Source organism: Aquarana catesbeiana, linkage group LG04 (genome assembly GCF_042186555.1).
Source record: "Aquarana catesbeiana isolate 2022-GZ linkage group LG04, ASM4218655v1, whole genome shotgun sequence".
NCBI classification, from domain to species: Eukaryota; Metazoa; Chordata; class Amphibia; order Anura; family Ranidae; genus Aquarana; species Aquarana catesbeiana.
This window is the reverse complement of record NC_133327.1, coordinates 632,528,733-632,546,368: the sequence shown is the minus strand read 5'-3', so window position 1 is coordinate 632,546,368 and position 17,636 is coordinate 632,528,733. Positions and strand designations below refer to the sequence as shown.

The 17,636-nt window shown below is 40.5% G+C and overlaps 1 protein-coding gene across 1 annotated transcript in view; it reads right to left on the bottom strand.

Moving 5' to 3' along the window:
* GPATCH2 (G-patch domain containing 2) overlaps positions 1–17,636 on the bottom strand; it is a 265,802-nt gene that overhangs the window by 224,282 nt on the left and 23,884 nt on the right. The window contains exons 3-4 of the mRNA XM_073628372.1: positions 14,595–14,656; positions 6,629–6,811 (exon numbers count right to left, since the gene is read on the bottom strand). Of these exons, the coding sequence (XP_073484473.1) occupies positions 6,629–6,811; positions 14,595–14,656 (245 nt within the window). The remainder of the gene's footprint in view (positions 1–6,628; positions 6,812–14,594; positions 14,657–17,636) is intronic.

Genomic DNA, 17,636 nt, shown 5'->3' with positions numbered 1-17,636 from the left:
GCGCAATTGTCAGTTAAAGTAGCGCAGTGCTGAATAGCAAAAAAATGGTCTGGTCATGAAGGGGGTAAAACCTTCCGGAGCTGAAGTGGTTAAATAACGCATATCTATAAATATCTTACCTGCCTAAACGCGTCTCTGGTCCAGGGACCTAGAGACAGAGATTCCCCTAGGTGACTGGCACACCTCCTTCACATTCACACATAAATCTTTGGTCTCCAGCTTTGCTCAGGAGAAAAAATGACAAATTACTTTTCCGTTGGTATAGGAACCCAGCCTCCATTAATAGGATATTCCCAATACACACTGTTGCTGTCACGGAATGACAGAAACATGCCTGCATATATGGTGGAAATGTAGTCATATTCAAGTCCCAAAAAACTAGCTTGCTAACTCATCACTAAATTTTGGAAGACCGATACCACCCCCACTCTTCGTAGGTGGGTTGATATTCTCAATGACACCATGCTCTTGGAGGAGATGCAGGCCAGAGATAAGGACTTGTGGGAGAAGCACACCAAGCTGTGGTAAATTTGGCTCCATTATTCCTCCTCTGGCAGATTTTTGAGGAGAATCTCTACATGACCCAGGAGCCCTCCGAGTAGTTAAGGTTGGGTCCCTCCACCTAATTTTTGACCTGTACCCACGGGTGGTGCTTCGGTCTGGATGCCTGCCACAACACCAATGTGACAACTACGTATTTTTATAGACAAAAGAAAGTGACCAGTCGCATAACTAGATATCAATGGCATGCTTCCATCCCGGGTTCATATATAAAAGAAAAAGAGAGGGGCAAGTGGGACTTTAAATGAAGCATGTCAATTGAAAGTATAATAATAATGAATACATGTGAGTAGGTAAAATGATTGGATTTAATTTATAGTCAAGTCCATGATTTTGATGCATACAGTACCAATAAAGTAGTATAGATACAGACATAGTCGCATGAATTGATATATAAGCATATTTAGCAGTAACAATCATTGAAGACTCAGTAGTGTAAAACAAATCAATGGACATACATATATGCAATTCATAACAGAAATACATGAATTAAAATCGCCAATCAAAATCACAAAATTGCATGAAATGAGAAAACTCGATAAAAAATTGATAAATGTCAGGGATATGATTTAGGCTTGATAGGGCATCCTTAGTTTGCGAACCCGACGCGTTTCTTGGCTTCTTGCCAGTCATCAGGGGTGGGATGCATAATTTAACTGAGAAAAACAAAGGAATATCATAAATATTGATACATGTGGAACCTCCAGCTATTAGAGAAAATCGTATCAGAAATGTCCATTGTCTACTTTGAATAGAGAAGCTACTTACAAAATAGCCCAAAAGTCAAGGAGAGTCGCCAGCAATGGGATCTGTTAGGGTGTGAGATATAACCGTCTCAACCGGGGTTGAGGCAGGGCACCGACCATCCTCCCAAAGTGATTGGAGGGTGGGCCAGGAGAAACCACAGCCAACTGATTCCTGAGCCCTCAATATATTGGTCAATGAGTTGTAAATGAGAAAATCTGCAGAAAATTGAAGAAAATGGAATGTGTCAAAAAAAGTAAATCTAGAGTAGAACGTGTTGGATGAATAGAATGACTGAAAAAAATATGTACTAGGTACATCTGAAAGAGTAAATGTGTGAAAAATGAGATGATAAAGGGGAATAGATATAAAATAACTTATTTTAAATAAATTATTTTATATCTATTCCCCTTTATCATCTCATTTTTCACACATTTACTCTTTCAGATGTACCTAGTACATATTTTTTTCAGTCATTCTATTCATCCAACACGTTCTACTCTAGATTTACTTTTTTTGACACATTCCATTTTCTTCAATTTTCTGCAGATTTTCTCATTTACAACTCATTGACCAATATATTGAGGGCTCAGGAATCAGTTGGCTGTGGTTTCTCCTGGCCCACCCTCCAATCACTTTGGGAGGATGGTCGGTGCCCTGCCTCAACCCCGGTTGAGACGGTTATATCTCACACCCTAACAGATCCCATTGCTGGCGACTCTCCTTGACTTTTGGGCTATTTTGTAAGTAGCTTCTCTATTCAAAGTAGACAATGGACATTTCTGATACGATTTTCTCTAATAGCTGGAGGTTCCACATGTATCAATATTTATGATATTCCTTTGTTTTTCTCAGTTAAATTATGCATCCCACCCCTGATGACTGGCAAGAAGCCAAGAAACGCATCGGGTTCGCAAACTAAGGATGCCCTATCAAGCCTAAATCATATCCCTGACATTTATCAATTTTTTATCGAGTTTTCTCATTTCATGCGATTTTGTGATTTTGATTGGCGATTTTAATTCATGTATTTCTGTTATGAATTGCATATATGTATGTCCATTGATTTGTTTTACACTACTGAGTCTTCAATGATTGTTACTGCTAAATATGCTTATATATCAATTCATGCGACTATGTCTGTATCTATACTACTTTATTGGTACTGTATGCATCAAAATCATGGACTTGACTATAAATTAAATCCAATCATTTTACCTACTCACATGTATTCATTATTATTATACTTTCAATTGACATGCTTCATTTAAAGTCCCACTTGCCCCTCTCTTTTTCTTTTATATACGTATTTTTATAGGAAGAGAACCCGGAATACTGTATCCCCCCTTGTTTTCTTCTCTCCTTTGATGCGGTGAAGTTGTCCTGTCCCCTTGGCAGAAAAACAGCCCCAAACCATAATGTTTCCACCTCCATGTTGACAGTGGGGATGGTGTTTCTTGGGGTCATGGGCAGCATTCCTCTACCTCCAAACACGGCGAGTTGGGTTAATGCCAAAGAGCTCGATTTTGGTCTCTTCTGACTACAACACTTTCACCCAGTTCTCCTCTGAATCATTCCGATGCTCATTAGCAAAACCTCAGACGGGCCTGTACATGTGTTTTCTTGAGCAGGGGGACCTTGCGGGCACTGCAGAATTTCAGTCCTTCATGGCGTAGTGTGTTACCAATTTTCTTGGTGACTATGGTTCCAGCTGCCTTGAGATTGACAAAATTCTCCCGTGCAGTTCTGGGCTGATTCCTCACTGTTCTCATGATCACTGAAACTCCACGAGGTGAGATCTTGCATGGAGCCCCAGACTGAGGGAGATTGAGTTATTTTGTGTTTTTTCCATTTGCAAATAATCGCATCAACTGTTGTCACCCATCACCAAGCTGCTTGGCGATGGTCTTGTAGCCCATTCCAGCCTTGCCTAGGTCTACAATCATGTCCCTGACATTCTTGGAGAGCTATGGAAAAAAATCTTGCGAGCCACAATTATCCAGTGCCTTAATGGAAATTCAACCAAACAGCTACCCGGCTGCAGGCGCAGATCACGTATTCATGACCGTGCGATAAATGATATATGAAAAAAATGCGCCGCGCCTAGGGGTGTAACTGAATAACTGTAAATCTAAGTACAAATCATAGATAATAAAGCGTGCAAATCAAATAGAGCCTAAAGCTCTGATCACTTACTAAGATCACCTGCTGTGTGAATCCTAAAGCTCTGATCACTTACCAAAATCACCTGCTGTGTGAATCCTATGACCAAACACACTAAAAAATATCTAGTGCAATAAATCACAAAGTGCAATGTGCATAGAAAAACGTAATAAGATAAATATACAATCCACAGTGATTAAAATATAATCATTCCTAATAAGGTGTATATGCTAAAAAATGTTACACATATGTAGATCCACTGTGATTAAAATGAAAAAGAAAAAAAATTAAATAAAACAATATATATATTCGTAAAACACAAACAGAGTAAATCAATCACATGCGTGGGCGAATTGAAACTATAATCGCCCTAATAAAGGTGTTCAAATCACATCCGTGAAAAAATCTTCCAATCCAGTAACATAAAGTGACCAAGTTCAAATAAAAGTCAGTGTAATGGTGATGGTTCAAAGAAAAAGTTCCAGTTTTGAATCAAACGTGCCCAAAGAAAAACATGCTGTGAAGTGCCTTGGTGACCCCCAATGTGATTGCGCTCACCTTGGAGCGTGTGACACAGGTTTTAATTGTGTCAAAACACGCTTTTGGAGCCACCCCTGGGCTCAGTATTAGGTACAGCTGATTCCCACACTGGATTCTTTATGGCTCCACTCACATCAGACCATATAAAAGAAAAAGGCTAATATAGTATAATACCGTAGGATACTTTTATTAAAATCACATCCAATCCCCACATGGGGTACTCACATTTATAAGGTGCTCATGTGCACCAAACATAACATAGGAAAAAACGGCTGTGCGGCGTGCTGCGGGGTGTGAGAGCTCCACAACCCAGCTCTGTGCTGATCGCTCCGTCCTGGCCCCTTCCCTACGCGTCTTCGACACAGGGAGTCACGTGTCTTCATCAGCGGGATCTTTTATTTGAACTTGGTCACTTTATGTTACTGGATTGGAAGATTTTTTCACGGATGTGATTTGAACACCTTTATTAGGGCGATTATAGTTTCAATTCCCCCACGCATGTGATTGATTTACTCTGTTTGTGTTTTACGAATATATATATTGTTTTATTTAATTTTTTTTCTTTTTCACTTTAATCACAGTGGATCTACATATGTGTAACATTTTTTAGCATATACACCTTATTAGGAATGATTATATTTTAATCACTGTGGATTGTATATTTATCTTATTACGTTTTTCTATGCACATTGCACTTTGTGATTTATTGCACTAGATATTTTTTAGTGTGTTTGGTCATAGGATTCACACAGCAGGTGATTTTAGTAAGTGATCAGAGCTTTAGGATTCACACAGCAGGTGATCTTAGTAAGTGATCAGAGCTTTAGGCTCTATTTGATTTGCACGCTTTATTATCTATGATTTGTACTTAGATTTACAGTTATTCAGTTACACCCCTAGGCGCTGCGCATTTTTTTCATATATCATTCTTGGAGAGCTCTTTGGTCTTGGTCATGGTGGAGAGATTGGAATCTGATTGATTGCTTCTGTGGACAGGTGTCTTTTATACAGGTACAAGCTGAGATTAGGAGCACTCTCTTTAAGAGAGTGCTCCTAATCTCAGCTCATTACCTGTATAGAGACACCTGGGAGCCATAAATCTTGATGATTGATAGGGGATCAAATACTTATTTCACTCACTGTAAGTGTTTCCATCACTAAGCCTGCACGATTTTAATTTAGCATGCAGAGCTTAGGCATACCATAGACAGTGTGAATTTCTTTGTAATTCGTACAATTCCCCCATCAACAAAGACAGTGTAGACAGGGAAATCCCTCCTGCCAAGCCATTATCTTCTCCCCGCCGTGGAAAGACAATGATCATCGCTAGCCGCTTCCGATAATCACAAGCGAATCCGGCAGGCAAGTTTTACCCAAGTTGATCGATCGATCGATCAACTTGGTACATTCAGCCTGCCCATTAATGGTTCGAATCTCAGCAGGAACCGACTGAGATTCGAACCAGCCTTAGATTCTAAGATTGTGACTAGTTCTCTTATGGTGGCATATACAGTACATGCAGTTACACGTTCATTAAAACAGCAAAGTAGAAGGGTATATACTATAAGTGAATCAGGTTCTACTGGACCACACAATACTTCAAATCCAACATTTTTCAGACATTTGGAGCCATGTTTAGGTAGCTAATGGAAGAAGGATAGCACAAGCTGCAAAGAATGGATATCTTTTAGCAGGTACACATGTGCATATACACTGATCAGCCATAACATTATGACTAACTACCTAATATTGAGTAGGTTCCTCTTTGCCACTAAAACAGCCCTGACCCATCAAGGCATGGACACCACTAGGCAAAAGCACCACACTGCCTCAGAGGGCTTGCCTTCTTCCCATAGTACATCCTGGTGCCAACTCATCCCCAGGTAAGAAACACACATACACCCAGCCATCCATATGATGTATAGAAAAATGTAATTCATCAGACCAGGTCACTTGCTTCTATTGCTCCATGGTCAAGTTCACCAGCCCATTGTATGCCCTTTTGGCTGTGGACACAGATTTGCATGGGCACCTTGACCAGTCTGTGGCTATGTTGCCCCATATATAATGTGTTCTTACACTTTTCTATCAGCATTAACTTTTTCAGCAATCTGAGCTGCAGTAACTCTTCAATTGGATTGCACTACACAGGCTGGCCTTCGTTTCCTTTGCATCAATAAGCCTTGGCTGCCCATGATCCTGTCGCCAGTTTTCCTTCCCACTTTTAGTGGGTCCTGACCACTGCAGACATCCCACAAGAGCTGCAGTTTTGGAGTTGCTTTGACCCAGTCGTGTAGCCATTAAAAAAAGGCCCTTGTCAAAGTCACTCAAATATTTACACTTGCATATTTTTTCAGCTTTCAAACACATGAACTTCAGGGACGACATGTTCACTGCCTAATATATCCCACCCACTTTCAGGGGCCATTGTCACAAGATAATCAATGTTATTTAGTTTACCTGTCAGCGATCATAATGTTATGGCGGATCAGTGTACGCATTTTTAGCGGTTTGGCTGGAGAACCACTTTATTCGTGGAAAAACACTACAATATGACTTGTTAAATGCTAAAACAAAAAATATATTAGGGGACTTAAACACACAAACCAGAAACACTTACCTCTCTGTGCAGATGGTGACATGAGAGGGAAGGAGCCGGTCAGGATACTCTCGAATACAGGGTCGGGGAGCTCCCTGTTTAGCTCTGTGGAGTCCCCCTGTTCCCACCATGGTATAACGCCAGTGATGCCGCAGGCTCCTCCCGACTCGCCTTCATAGAACCAATCACTCTGTTCATCATCACCTGCAACACAAAATGAAGCCTGTTTTTGAGCAGCGACCACTCTCTCTGATCCTGTAATTTAAAAAACACACATCCACAATCACTGGACGGAACTGGTACTATACTAACCCCCCTCCCCCCAGCTGCTTACTTAGTTCCAGAATCAAAGTCTATTCTGTTATTACCAGCTTTTCCAGCCAAAATCTCTTTAGTGTACTAAGGCGTTGATTTACTAAAACTGGAAAGTGCAAAATCTCGTGCAGCTGTGCATATAAACCAATCGCCTTCTAGGATTTTTTGTCAAAGCTTAAAGTGTTTGTAACCCTAAAAAAAAGAAAAAAAAATGGATCCTGTTCCTTTAAAACATTTTATACAGAACAGTGCTTGTGCTGTGTAATTTGGCCCCATGTATCATCTGAAACACCTGGCTGATCCTACCAGATTCTGCCCTCCCCCTGTAAACTGACCACGGTATATCATTGCTGCTGAGCCCTGACACCATGGTCAGTTTACGTGCCTTTGTCATCCGCTGGGTCCCCTCTCTCCCTGATCACACCCCTCCCGCTGCCTGTCAGCTCCATCCACTCCATGACCCTCCCCTCCAGCTTGTAAAAGAATAGTGTTAAGTCTCTACAATCTCCTCTGTTAGATAAGAACATGTGCCCCATTCTATGTCCTTTATTAAAAAAAAAAAAAGCAGATTTCTACCCTAGATCAGAGCGTCTCCCGGCACTCACGTGACTCCTCGGCTCTCTCCTCCCCGTATGACGTCAGTGGGAGTTCTCGGACCCGTCCACTGTATCTGTCAGACGGGGAAAGGAGAGAGCGGAGGAGTCACTAAAGCGCCGGGAGACGCTCTAAATATTAGGTAGAAATCAGCTTTTTTTTTTTTAATAAAGGACATAGAGTGGGGCACATGTAATTATCTAACAGGTGGATTGTAGAGACTTAACAAGTGGCTTAACAACCACTATAACTGAACAAGCTGAAGTTAGAAGCCGATTGGCTACCATGCACAGCAGCTGCACCAGATTTTGCACCTACAGTTTTAGTAAATCAGCCCCTAAGTCCTCTGAGGCTAAACTTGGTCATACATCAAGACTCAGTATAAGACTCCATTCTACCCTATGGGGACTCGGGTGCGGAGAATGTGATCGGACCGGCTGTCAACAATAGAGGAGCCTGCAACTGTGCAATTGAAGTAAGCAGCAGGGGATAGGTGCAGGGTCAGTGCAGTTTGGCTGGGGGTTAGAAGTGATGGTACATCTCTCAAATGGTGACACCAATACATTTTTTTTAGTAGGACATGAGAAAAGAGTCATAACCTCGGAGAATGTTTTTATTACTGTCAATGCCTTCTTGTTCCTATGACAGCACCTCCCGTTCCTTGTACCTGTGCCACTGGGACAGGAAGTGAGGGAAAGTCTTCGTAAACGGATCACAGACAAAAATAAAGACCTCAAACTCTTCCGCACTATAACTAAAGAACTATGGGAGCTGGGCTCAATGCTACAAAGTGTTGATGAAATGCTTTTTAAAGCTCAGCAACACGTGAGCGTACACGCCTACTGTGTAAAAATGTAACTACCCAAACTGTTTTTGTTCTTTAAAGGATAAGTTCACCAGTACATAAAATCTGTAAGGTGCACTTACACTGGACCCCCTCCCCCCCCCCCCCCCCCCCCCCCGGTTCCACTGTACCTGAGGCCGGTGATTAACCGATAGGAGACATCGGGTCGCCGCTTCACCGGTCCAGGAATTTGAAATCCCTGCAGCTTAATTTCCTAAACCTACCTCATAAAAGGTACATATAGGAGGCATTTTAATTGGTCGGCACCAACCAATCAGAACCCGTCTAGCCTGTCCTGTCAGTGGGGGAGAAGAAGAGAGAAAGCTGCGGGGATTTCAAATCCCTGGACCGGTGAAGCGGCGACCTGATGTCTCCTAGCGGTTAATCGCCGGCCTAAGGTACAGCGGGACTGGGGGGAGGGGGTCCAGTGTAAGTTCACCTTACAGATTTTCTGTAAAGGTGAACTTACACTTTAAACCCTGAAAGAAAGGAACACTAGAAAAGAAGGGAGCGAGCACCAGCCTTGCGCATTATCTTTGTGACAGGATAAAAACAGATGTATACTTACAAACAGCATGAAGGTGAGCCACTGGCTCTGAGGAAGAGGGGATCTTACCTCGAAACGCGTCAGTCATTCAGAGGTTCTTCTTGTGGTTGCGACTTGTTCAGTTGACCCGGTTGCTTGATAATTCATGCTGTTTGTGAGCCCAAATCTGCTTTTATTATAATAAAGCTAAAAAATATGTTCAATCTCTAATATTACGGAGATAAAATGCCAGAATAAACAATATAAAACACACATAGACTATTCATCTAAGACTTATATCTAAATATGATACATAGTGAAATACTCATGAGTGATATTCCTTATAAATGTGGGTCCATGCCCAAAATAACATATGTGAAAAAAATAAATATAACATGAATAGTGAAATAAAAAGTTCAAAAGAGTGTCCCAAATAACAATGTGTTAATTCCAAAGAAATCCAGAAAAAGATGTATTGCAGGGTTCGGGAATACTTGATCCACCTCTCGTGCGGCCCACCACCAAATGGTAAAATTGAAGGCTTACCGAAAAGCCTGCGACCGCCCTTACTCAGGGGGGTCAAAACAGGCTTAGTTGTGGAAATATCCAGGAATGATGGACCCTCCGAGCCCTCTCTCACTTCATCAGACAGGCAGCCCACAGCAACGAGGGACCCCAATGTGGAAGTATGCTCCCAGAAATTCCTTCAATGTCTCTTCTCGGAAAAGGTCAGGTGCAGGTAAGCCATAGTTTCATTTCCCAAAGTTATCCGTCTACAAGGAGACCTGTATAGATCAAATGACGGCACCAATGAGGATGGAGGAAGGAATTGAAGGAATTTCTGGGAGCATACTTCCACATTGGGGTCCCTCGTTGCTGTGGGCTGCCTGTCTGATGAAGTGAGAGAGGGCTCGGAGGGTCCATCAACCCTGGATATTTCCACAACTAAGCCTGTTTTGACCCCCCTGAGTAAGGGCGGTCGCAGGCTTTTCGGTAAGCCTTCAATTTTACCATTTGGTGGTGGGCCGCACGAGAGGTGGATCAAGTATTCCCGAACCCTGCAATACATCTTTTTCTGGATTTCTTTGGAATTAACACATTGTTATTTGAGACACTCTTTTGAACTTTTTATTTCACTATTCATGTTATATTTATTTTTTTCACATATGTTATTTTGGGCATGGACCCACATTTATAAGGAATATCACTCATGAGTATTTCACTATGTATCATATTTAGATATAAGTCTTAGATGAATAGTCTATGTGTGTTTATATTGTTTATTCTGGCATTTTATCTCAGTAATATTAGAGATTGAACATATTTTTTAGTCACTACTAGGGCTGAAACAACTAATCGATTAATCGACAACTAATCGATTATGAAATTAATCGATTACTATTTTCATAATCGATTAATCGGCCAGGACCATAATGAGGTTAAAAAAAAACACTAAAATGAGCCCTTTATAGTACAAAAAGAGCAAATAATCGCTACTGTAAATAAATTAAATAAATAAATTTAGTTGGTCTACCTGATCGTGGTTTGGTTTCAACAGAACCCCTCATTTTCCACTTCTTGATTAGAGTTTGAACACTGCTGATTGGCATTCTCAATTCCTTGGCATCTTTTTATATCCCTTTCCTGTTTTATACAGTTCAACTACCTTTTCCCGCAGATCCTTTGACAATTCGATTTGACCCCACTATCGATCAGAAAATTGAAGGAACGCTCTTAAAATGACATTTTTTGTCATTTGTCGGGGAAGATATTGTTTGTTTTTTTAAATAAAAAATAGATCTCTGAGTCTGATGATATTTACCAGATTCACCCTTTAATAGTATATACAGTATATCTCCTCTAATAGTATATACAGTATATCTCCTCTGTCTGTTATTCTCAGAGTGGATTAGATATTTTGCTCCCTAACCATATAGTTGGTTATTTATATTTACCACTGCATAGAGATATTTAAGAATGAATTGGCTTTCTTTAAAACTTTACATATTAACTAAATTATACACCACACTTTTTTTTAAGATTATTAACCGATTAATCGATTAATCGAAACAATAATCGGCCAACTAATCGATTATGACAATAATCGTTAGTTGCAGCCCTAGTCACTACTCACACTTTTTATGTCCAGCGCTACACTGATTGCTATGTATTTGATCTTTGCCTTATATCGAGGTTATAGTGTTTAGCAGCAGGATTTTTTTAAATTTGGTCACTCACGATTCACTTATTTTATGTTTTTACATTTATGCACGAAGCGCTGTTCTTTATTTATTTTTAATTATAATAAAGCTGTCACAAAGATAACATACAAGGCTGGTGCGCCCTCTTTCTATTTTCTAGTGTGACTTCTGGGCATGCCCAGCCCTGAGGGGGCTACAAAGCTTTGCCAAGAGCGGAGTAGCTGAAGGACTGGGATCAATCATTGCCAGGGCATTTCTTTTGAGCACAGGAGGTTGTTCTTTTGCTTTGCACTCCTGAAATAAAGGAACCCTGTAGAAGTGGAATGATACTTACCAGACCAGCAGCCTGTGCCTCTGAACTTCACCTTTGGTCACCACATCGGCCATGGAACCTTTAGCATCAAGTGTTGGATGCCTGGTCCCCAGCTGTTACCTGTGCTTTCAGCTACTGACCACCATGTCACTACAGCTCTCTGCAGGGACTGTAGTGAAGAAGCTGCCAGGGAGATGCAGACATCCGACAGTCTCAGAAGTGTGTCGCAATCTGCAGAATTTTTGGGAGGTGCATCCCCGATGAAATTCAGCAGCACAAGCAACCCACAGATGACTCCATCCTTTTTCCTTCCGCCATGCATGGATTAAATTGCTTAATTCCTCCCACAGCACTATTGTGTTCTGCCAGCAGGGGGCAGAAAACGATTACTGCTAGCGGCTATAGCTGCTAACAGTAATCAGGCTGGTTGCACCAAAGTCGACCAATGGATTGACTTGTGTAACATCAGCTTGCCCATTGATGGATTGAATCTCAGCCGGTTCCTGCTGAATGCTCTATTATATTCTCTTCTATCTATATTATATTTTCTTTTATATGGTTCTCTAGCCTACATTCACGCCTGAACTGAGTGTTTTTCTGTTGAAGTGTTTTTTTTTTTTTAAATGTATGTCTTTAAACCATTATATAAACGTTATCCAAGCATTATTCAAGCATTTTTGTACATGTATCAAGCTTCAGGTATTTGTTCCCTGGGCTGGGTAAGGGGAGGGGAGCAGTTTTATAGGAGTAAAGCAGTTCTTAAAGTGGGAAAATGCGTGTGTAGAACATACACAGGCACTTCCATTGAAATCTAGAGTGCCAAAAATGTGACGCTAAAACAATGTTCTTGAGTGTAGGGCATCAAGCTACAAGCAACTGATCAGTGAAATGTGAACAGGCACAATTATATAGACAATGGAATTCTGCATACTGTAGTCAGGCATGAGGAAACAATACAAAACAGTCAGGTGTAAATGGGGGACTAATCTGGAACCTTTGGTAGCCCCTACACATATAAGAAGGCATTAAAGTGGTTGTAAAGTCACATCTATTACCGTATATACTCAAGTATAAGTCGTTCCGAGTCGAGGCCCTAATTTACCACAAAAAAAATGGGAAAAACTTAGTGACCCGAGTATAAGACGAGGGTGAGAAATGCACAGCTACTGTAAGTGGAAAAGAGGGTCAACAATGCCCGTTTGAAGCCTCACTGTGCCCATTTGCAGCCAAAGGTCCCCCGAACTTCAAACTCGGTAGTTAGGGGTTCCTAGATGCCCCCTAGCTGCAGCCAAAATTTGGGGTCTCTGAACCCAAAGGGTCCCGAAATGACATTGCTGCAGATGGACACAGTTGACTGATTTTGGGGACCCGTATCTTGGGGCCACTTAGTGTTAGGAACCCCAAATTTGGTGTGCAAACCCAGGGGAACGAGAACCATAAAATATCCAAAGCTGGGGTTTCTAGCACCAAGTGTCCCCAAGATACAGGGCCCCAAAGATCGGTTCAGAAAATGTCAAGCACGTTTCTGCAGCAGAGAATGACATTTTCCGAACCGATTTTGGGGCCCCGTATCTCGGGGCCACTTAGTGATAGGAACCCCAGCTTTGGATATGTTGTGGGACCAGTTCCCCTGGGTTTGCACACCAAATGTGGGGTTCCTAGCACAAAGTATCCCTGAGATACGGGGCCCCAAAGTTGGTTTGGAAAATGACATTTTTTGCTGCAGAAAAGTGCTTGACTCGAGTATAAGTCGAGGGGGGCACTTTCAGCACAAAAAAATGTGCTGAAAAACTCGACTTATACTCGAGTATATACGGTATATTTTTTTATCCTCTCAGTTTTAGGAACATATTACATACAGTGTGTGTGTTTTATTTAAAATGTCACTGTAACTATTTTAATAAAAAAAGAAGGAAAATTAAGTACCTTTTTTTCCCCTACACAGTGTGTATTTATTTTTCTTTTTTTAATTATAAAAAGTAGAAACCTTCTTTACCCAGCAATGCTGTGGTCACATGTCCTCTACCTGCTCTCCTCCTCGGTCTGACGAGTGCAGTGGGAGGGTCTGAGATTCCCCTCTGACGTATGCAAGCTAGCAGAGGGAGGACATGTGACCACACACCAGAGCTGGGCAAAGAAGGTATTTAGCATTATAATAATGAAACAAAGACAAGAAAATATGGGAATTATGGCTAAATAAAGAAAATAATCATTAAGATGGAATGACAAAAGAAAACAATATAAGGAAAGCAAAAAAAAAGAAGAAGTATTGAAAATGTATAAGCTCTCTCTGAATGTTAAATAGAATTATAAATTATATATAATAAAACAGTTAAAGTGTAACAAGTAATAAAGTTTTTCTTTTTTCTTAAAGTAATTGTAATGTGAAGATATATAATGTTATGGGAAGTAGTGTAATATGAATATATTTTTAAGACAAAGGGATTGAATGGATGTGTTTGTAAGAAAGGGGGGAAAAAAAAAAAAGGTACTTATTTATTTTTTTTAAATTAAAATAATTACAGGGACATCATCCATGTATAGAATGTATAGAAAGAGAAGGGATAATATAAATTAAACAGGTATGTTTAGTATCACTTTAGCATCTTGCTGATCATGTAATGCGTATACAGTGTTGCAAGAAATTTTGGCTTTACATCCAGCCACCGCACATATGTGTCCATGACGGCCTGAGGATTGTAAGCTGCGAGTGCACACTACCAGCAAGACCTGTCACTGACAGTTCTTGGTCAAGGCTTCTGATTGGGAGCCAGAGGGACATGAGATCCAATCACAGTGATCACATCATACAGAAAGCAGGCGTTTAGGGGTTAAACAGGCTTTTATGTATCCTACTGCTCCAGAAACCCTTCCATCAAAGATCTCTCTCCCAACGCATTTAGATGCGAGTGCTTACACCTTACTGCATATAGACAAGGCTTTAATTACATCGAAGCGCTCAATGCCTGTGTCAGATAATCATATGTACAGTAATATTATGTACACAATGATTTGCCCAAATAAGAATCATTAAAAGTCTAACATAAGCACATTAGATCCACGAATTATGCTCCTGTCACAGCGTGGAAATCCTGCAATGTTTGGTCTTCTCCGACAGTATTAATTAGAAGGCGTAAAATGTTCCACTAATTAGCACGTTTCAATTAGACTTCACAGTATAAATGTTTCAGTACCTTGGCGTCCCTCGTCGTTCGTAAACAAGCCGGCGTCGCTGCTGCTAATACTGCTGGATTCGCTGAAAAAAAAAAAATGGAGAACAAAACGATCAATCAGGGCAGACAAAAATATACAGAATTCAAAGTCATTTTCTTTATTTTCTGGGTCCAAAAAAAGGAACGGAAAGAAAATCAAATGTGTTTGTAATCAGGCTGCAAATGCCATGGTTTTATGAACTGCCGAGCATATTATTTTTGGCACATAAAACCTCAGGAATCTAATGGGACACTGACAGGGAGCCAGATGTGTCTGCATGGAGGTGCTGACACAAGTGATGAATTTTATTATTTGCCTCCATCAAACGCTTGCTGCTCCCTTTTTAATGCCGAGCCATTCGGTGTGATCTCAGAAGACGGCTGCTCCAGGAGGGAGCAATGTTGGCTGGAAAAGTCTGTTGGAGACCTTCCTTTTGCAAATAAAAAACACACCAGCCTGAAAAAAAGAGAGAGATTAATCTTCGCAAAGCTCGAAAGTTGTTCACAGCAAAGATCAGCAACTAGACAAGGTTAGCTGAACTTCTGATTATTGGGAGGATACAGGAACACGACTGGATGCTACAACGGGGCTGGACCAATCCCAGGAGCCAAATTACAAAAAAATGCATACAACTGACACCTGGCATCGAACGCTATAGTCTTTTTTTCCCCTACGGTTGTCAATTTAAAGCAAAATGAATAGTCCATTAGGGGCTTGTTTACACCAAGTGCAGTCAAACGCGTTTTTAAACTCAGTACAAAACGCATATTAATTTGTTTTTTAAATAAATAAAATATATATATTTTTTTAATGAGCCTAGTTTACATCACTGTTGTGCCTTTATGTGCATTTAAAGAAAAAAAAACAGTATGCTGCATTTTTTACACTGGAATGCACGCAAAGCATGCAAATTTTGGCAGCCAAAACATATCGGGTGAAAATGGCGTTTTCGGCATTTTGCCGATAGAGAAAAAGGTGCCGGTAATGGCGCCGAAAATGCATGCGATTTTGCCAACTGTGCTTATGGTGTGTTTTTCATAGGTCGTATAACTCAAAAACGTAACGCGGTGCGTTATTGATGCGTTCTTGCATGCATATCAATGGGCTGCGTTGTTGGTGCGTTTTTAAACTAATCATAATCAATGCAACCTTTGTTAAAAAATAAAGTGCTAATCAAAATAAGTGAATATATTTACTTAGAACTAAATACAAATTGCTGCTTGCACCAAAAAAACTAAAAAAACATCTATATAAAGTGCATGTGCAACAAAAAATTCATAGCACATCAATAGAAAATCTGTGAAATTATAACATTCATGCAAATGTCCATATGACTCCAAAAAATCCAAAAGAATCACATAAAATAGTCCATTATGTTCCCTTTTAAGGGATGTAATCAGATATGTATTCTGTTGTCTTGACCCACTGATGATGTCAACACCCAGGACGCAACGCATATGGGGGATGGAGCCTGCTTTTTGACGTCATCCCACAGCCATCCTGAGTTACACAGCAGCACAGCTGTTTATTTTATATTGGAATAAAGGCTTTTAAGACAGAGAGCACTAGATGTTTTATGTTCCATGTGTACACATCGTTATCCTGTATCTGCACCTGTGAAGCGTGGAGTTAAGCAAAGACAACAGAATACAGATCCGATTATATCTCTTAAAAGGAAACAGCTTGCTTTGACTTACTGGTAAAACAGGGGTCTTAGCATGAGGTGAGCACTGGTGGAGAATTGCACGGGCACTTTATGTACAGTTGTTCTAATACAATCACTTTGTCAAGCATGGAGGTGGAAGAGCATTGTTAATGGACTATTTTATGTAATTCTTTTGGAGTCATATGGACATTTGCATGAATGTTATAATTTCACAGATTTTTTTATTGATGTGATATGAAATTTTTCTTGCACATTCACTTTATATAGATGTTATTTTATGTTGCACTAATATCTAGTTTTTTTTTTTGTTTGTTTTTTTAACTGACCAAAAGATTTTTAACACCACAACAGAAGCTCAATGGACCAGTGTGAAGACATACATAGAATTTAAAGGAATATGTTTTTCTTGATCTTTTCTTGTGCTAAAGGTGCCGATAATGGCCAACAATAACTTCATATTCATTTAACTTCATGATCATGATTGGTCGAGTCTCGGAGTGTGATGTCTTCAGCCAGCCCCTCCCACTCAACCAATCAGAGGAAGCTTTGTATTCATGCACAGAATACAAAACTGCCTATAAATGGCTGAACGCCGCTCAGACCAAATGCTTTTTTCGGGGTGTGAAATGGGAAGCCTCTGTCTCACAGCTTGAACCCAGCATTGTGTATGTAGCTGAAGTTACATGCAGTACATACAGTGCTTAGAGACACTGCAGTATTTAGTGAAGCAAATAGTTCATTTGGACCAGCTTGGTCCAAACATTTAAAGTGACATGAAACATGGACATCAGCTTTAAATCAGACTTGTATACTCACAGTAAACTGAAAAAGCAGAAGAAAAAAAAAAAAAAAAAAGTACTGAAAGGGGCCAACAGGAGGGACAGAACTCCGGGGAGAAATCACTGCTGAAATATTGACCAAAAACAGAGCACAAAGCAGGCAGAGGTGCGGGGCAGTTTCAGGCCTCCTAGGTGTGATAGTCAAGTGTTTAAAAAAGTTTTTTGCCATATAAGGATCTATTTATAAAAACATTCACTAGTGAAAATAAATGTACATTTATTCTGTGTGAATGGAAAAAAATTAACGACATTTCCTGTGCTGGTGATTTTAAAGAAAAGTTTGGGGGTTTTAAAAAACAAACAGTTGTACTTACCGATGTGGATGCAGCATCGATCTGATGCTGCATCTGTCCTCCGCTGTTTCGAAGACTGGAAACTGAGCGATCATAGACCGCTGATCGCTCAGTTCTTAGTCTTTATTGTCAGTCACTGGCTCTCTGCTCTGCCCCTCCAGCACTCACTGGAGCGCTGGGCTGTGGGGGGAGCGGGAGTGACTGGCTCAGGTTCTCAGTTGGCAG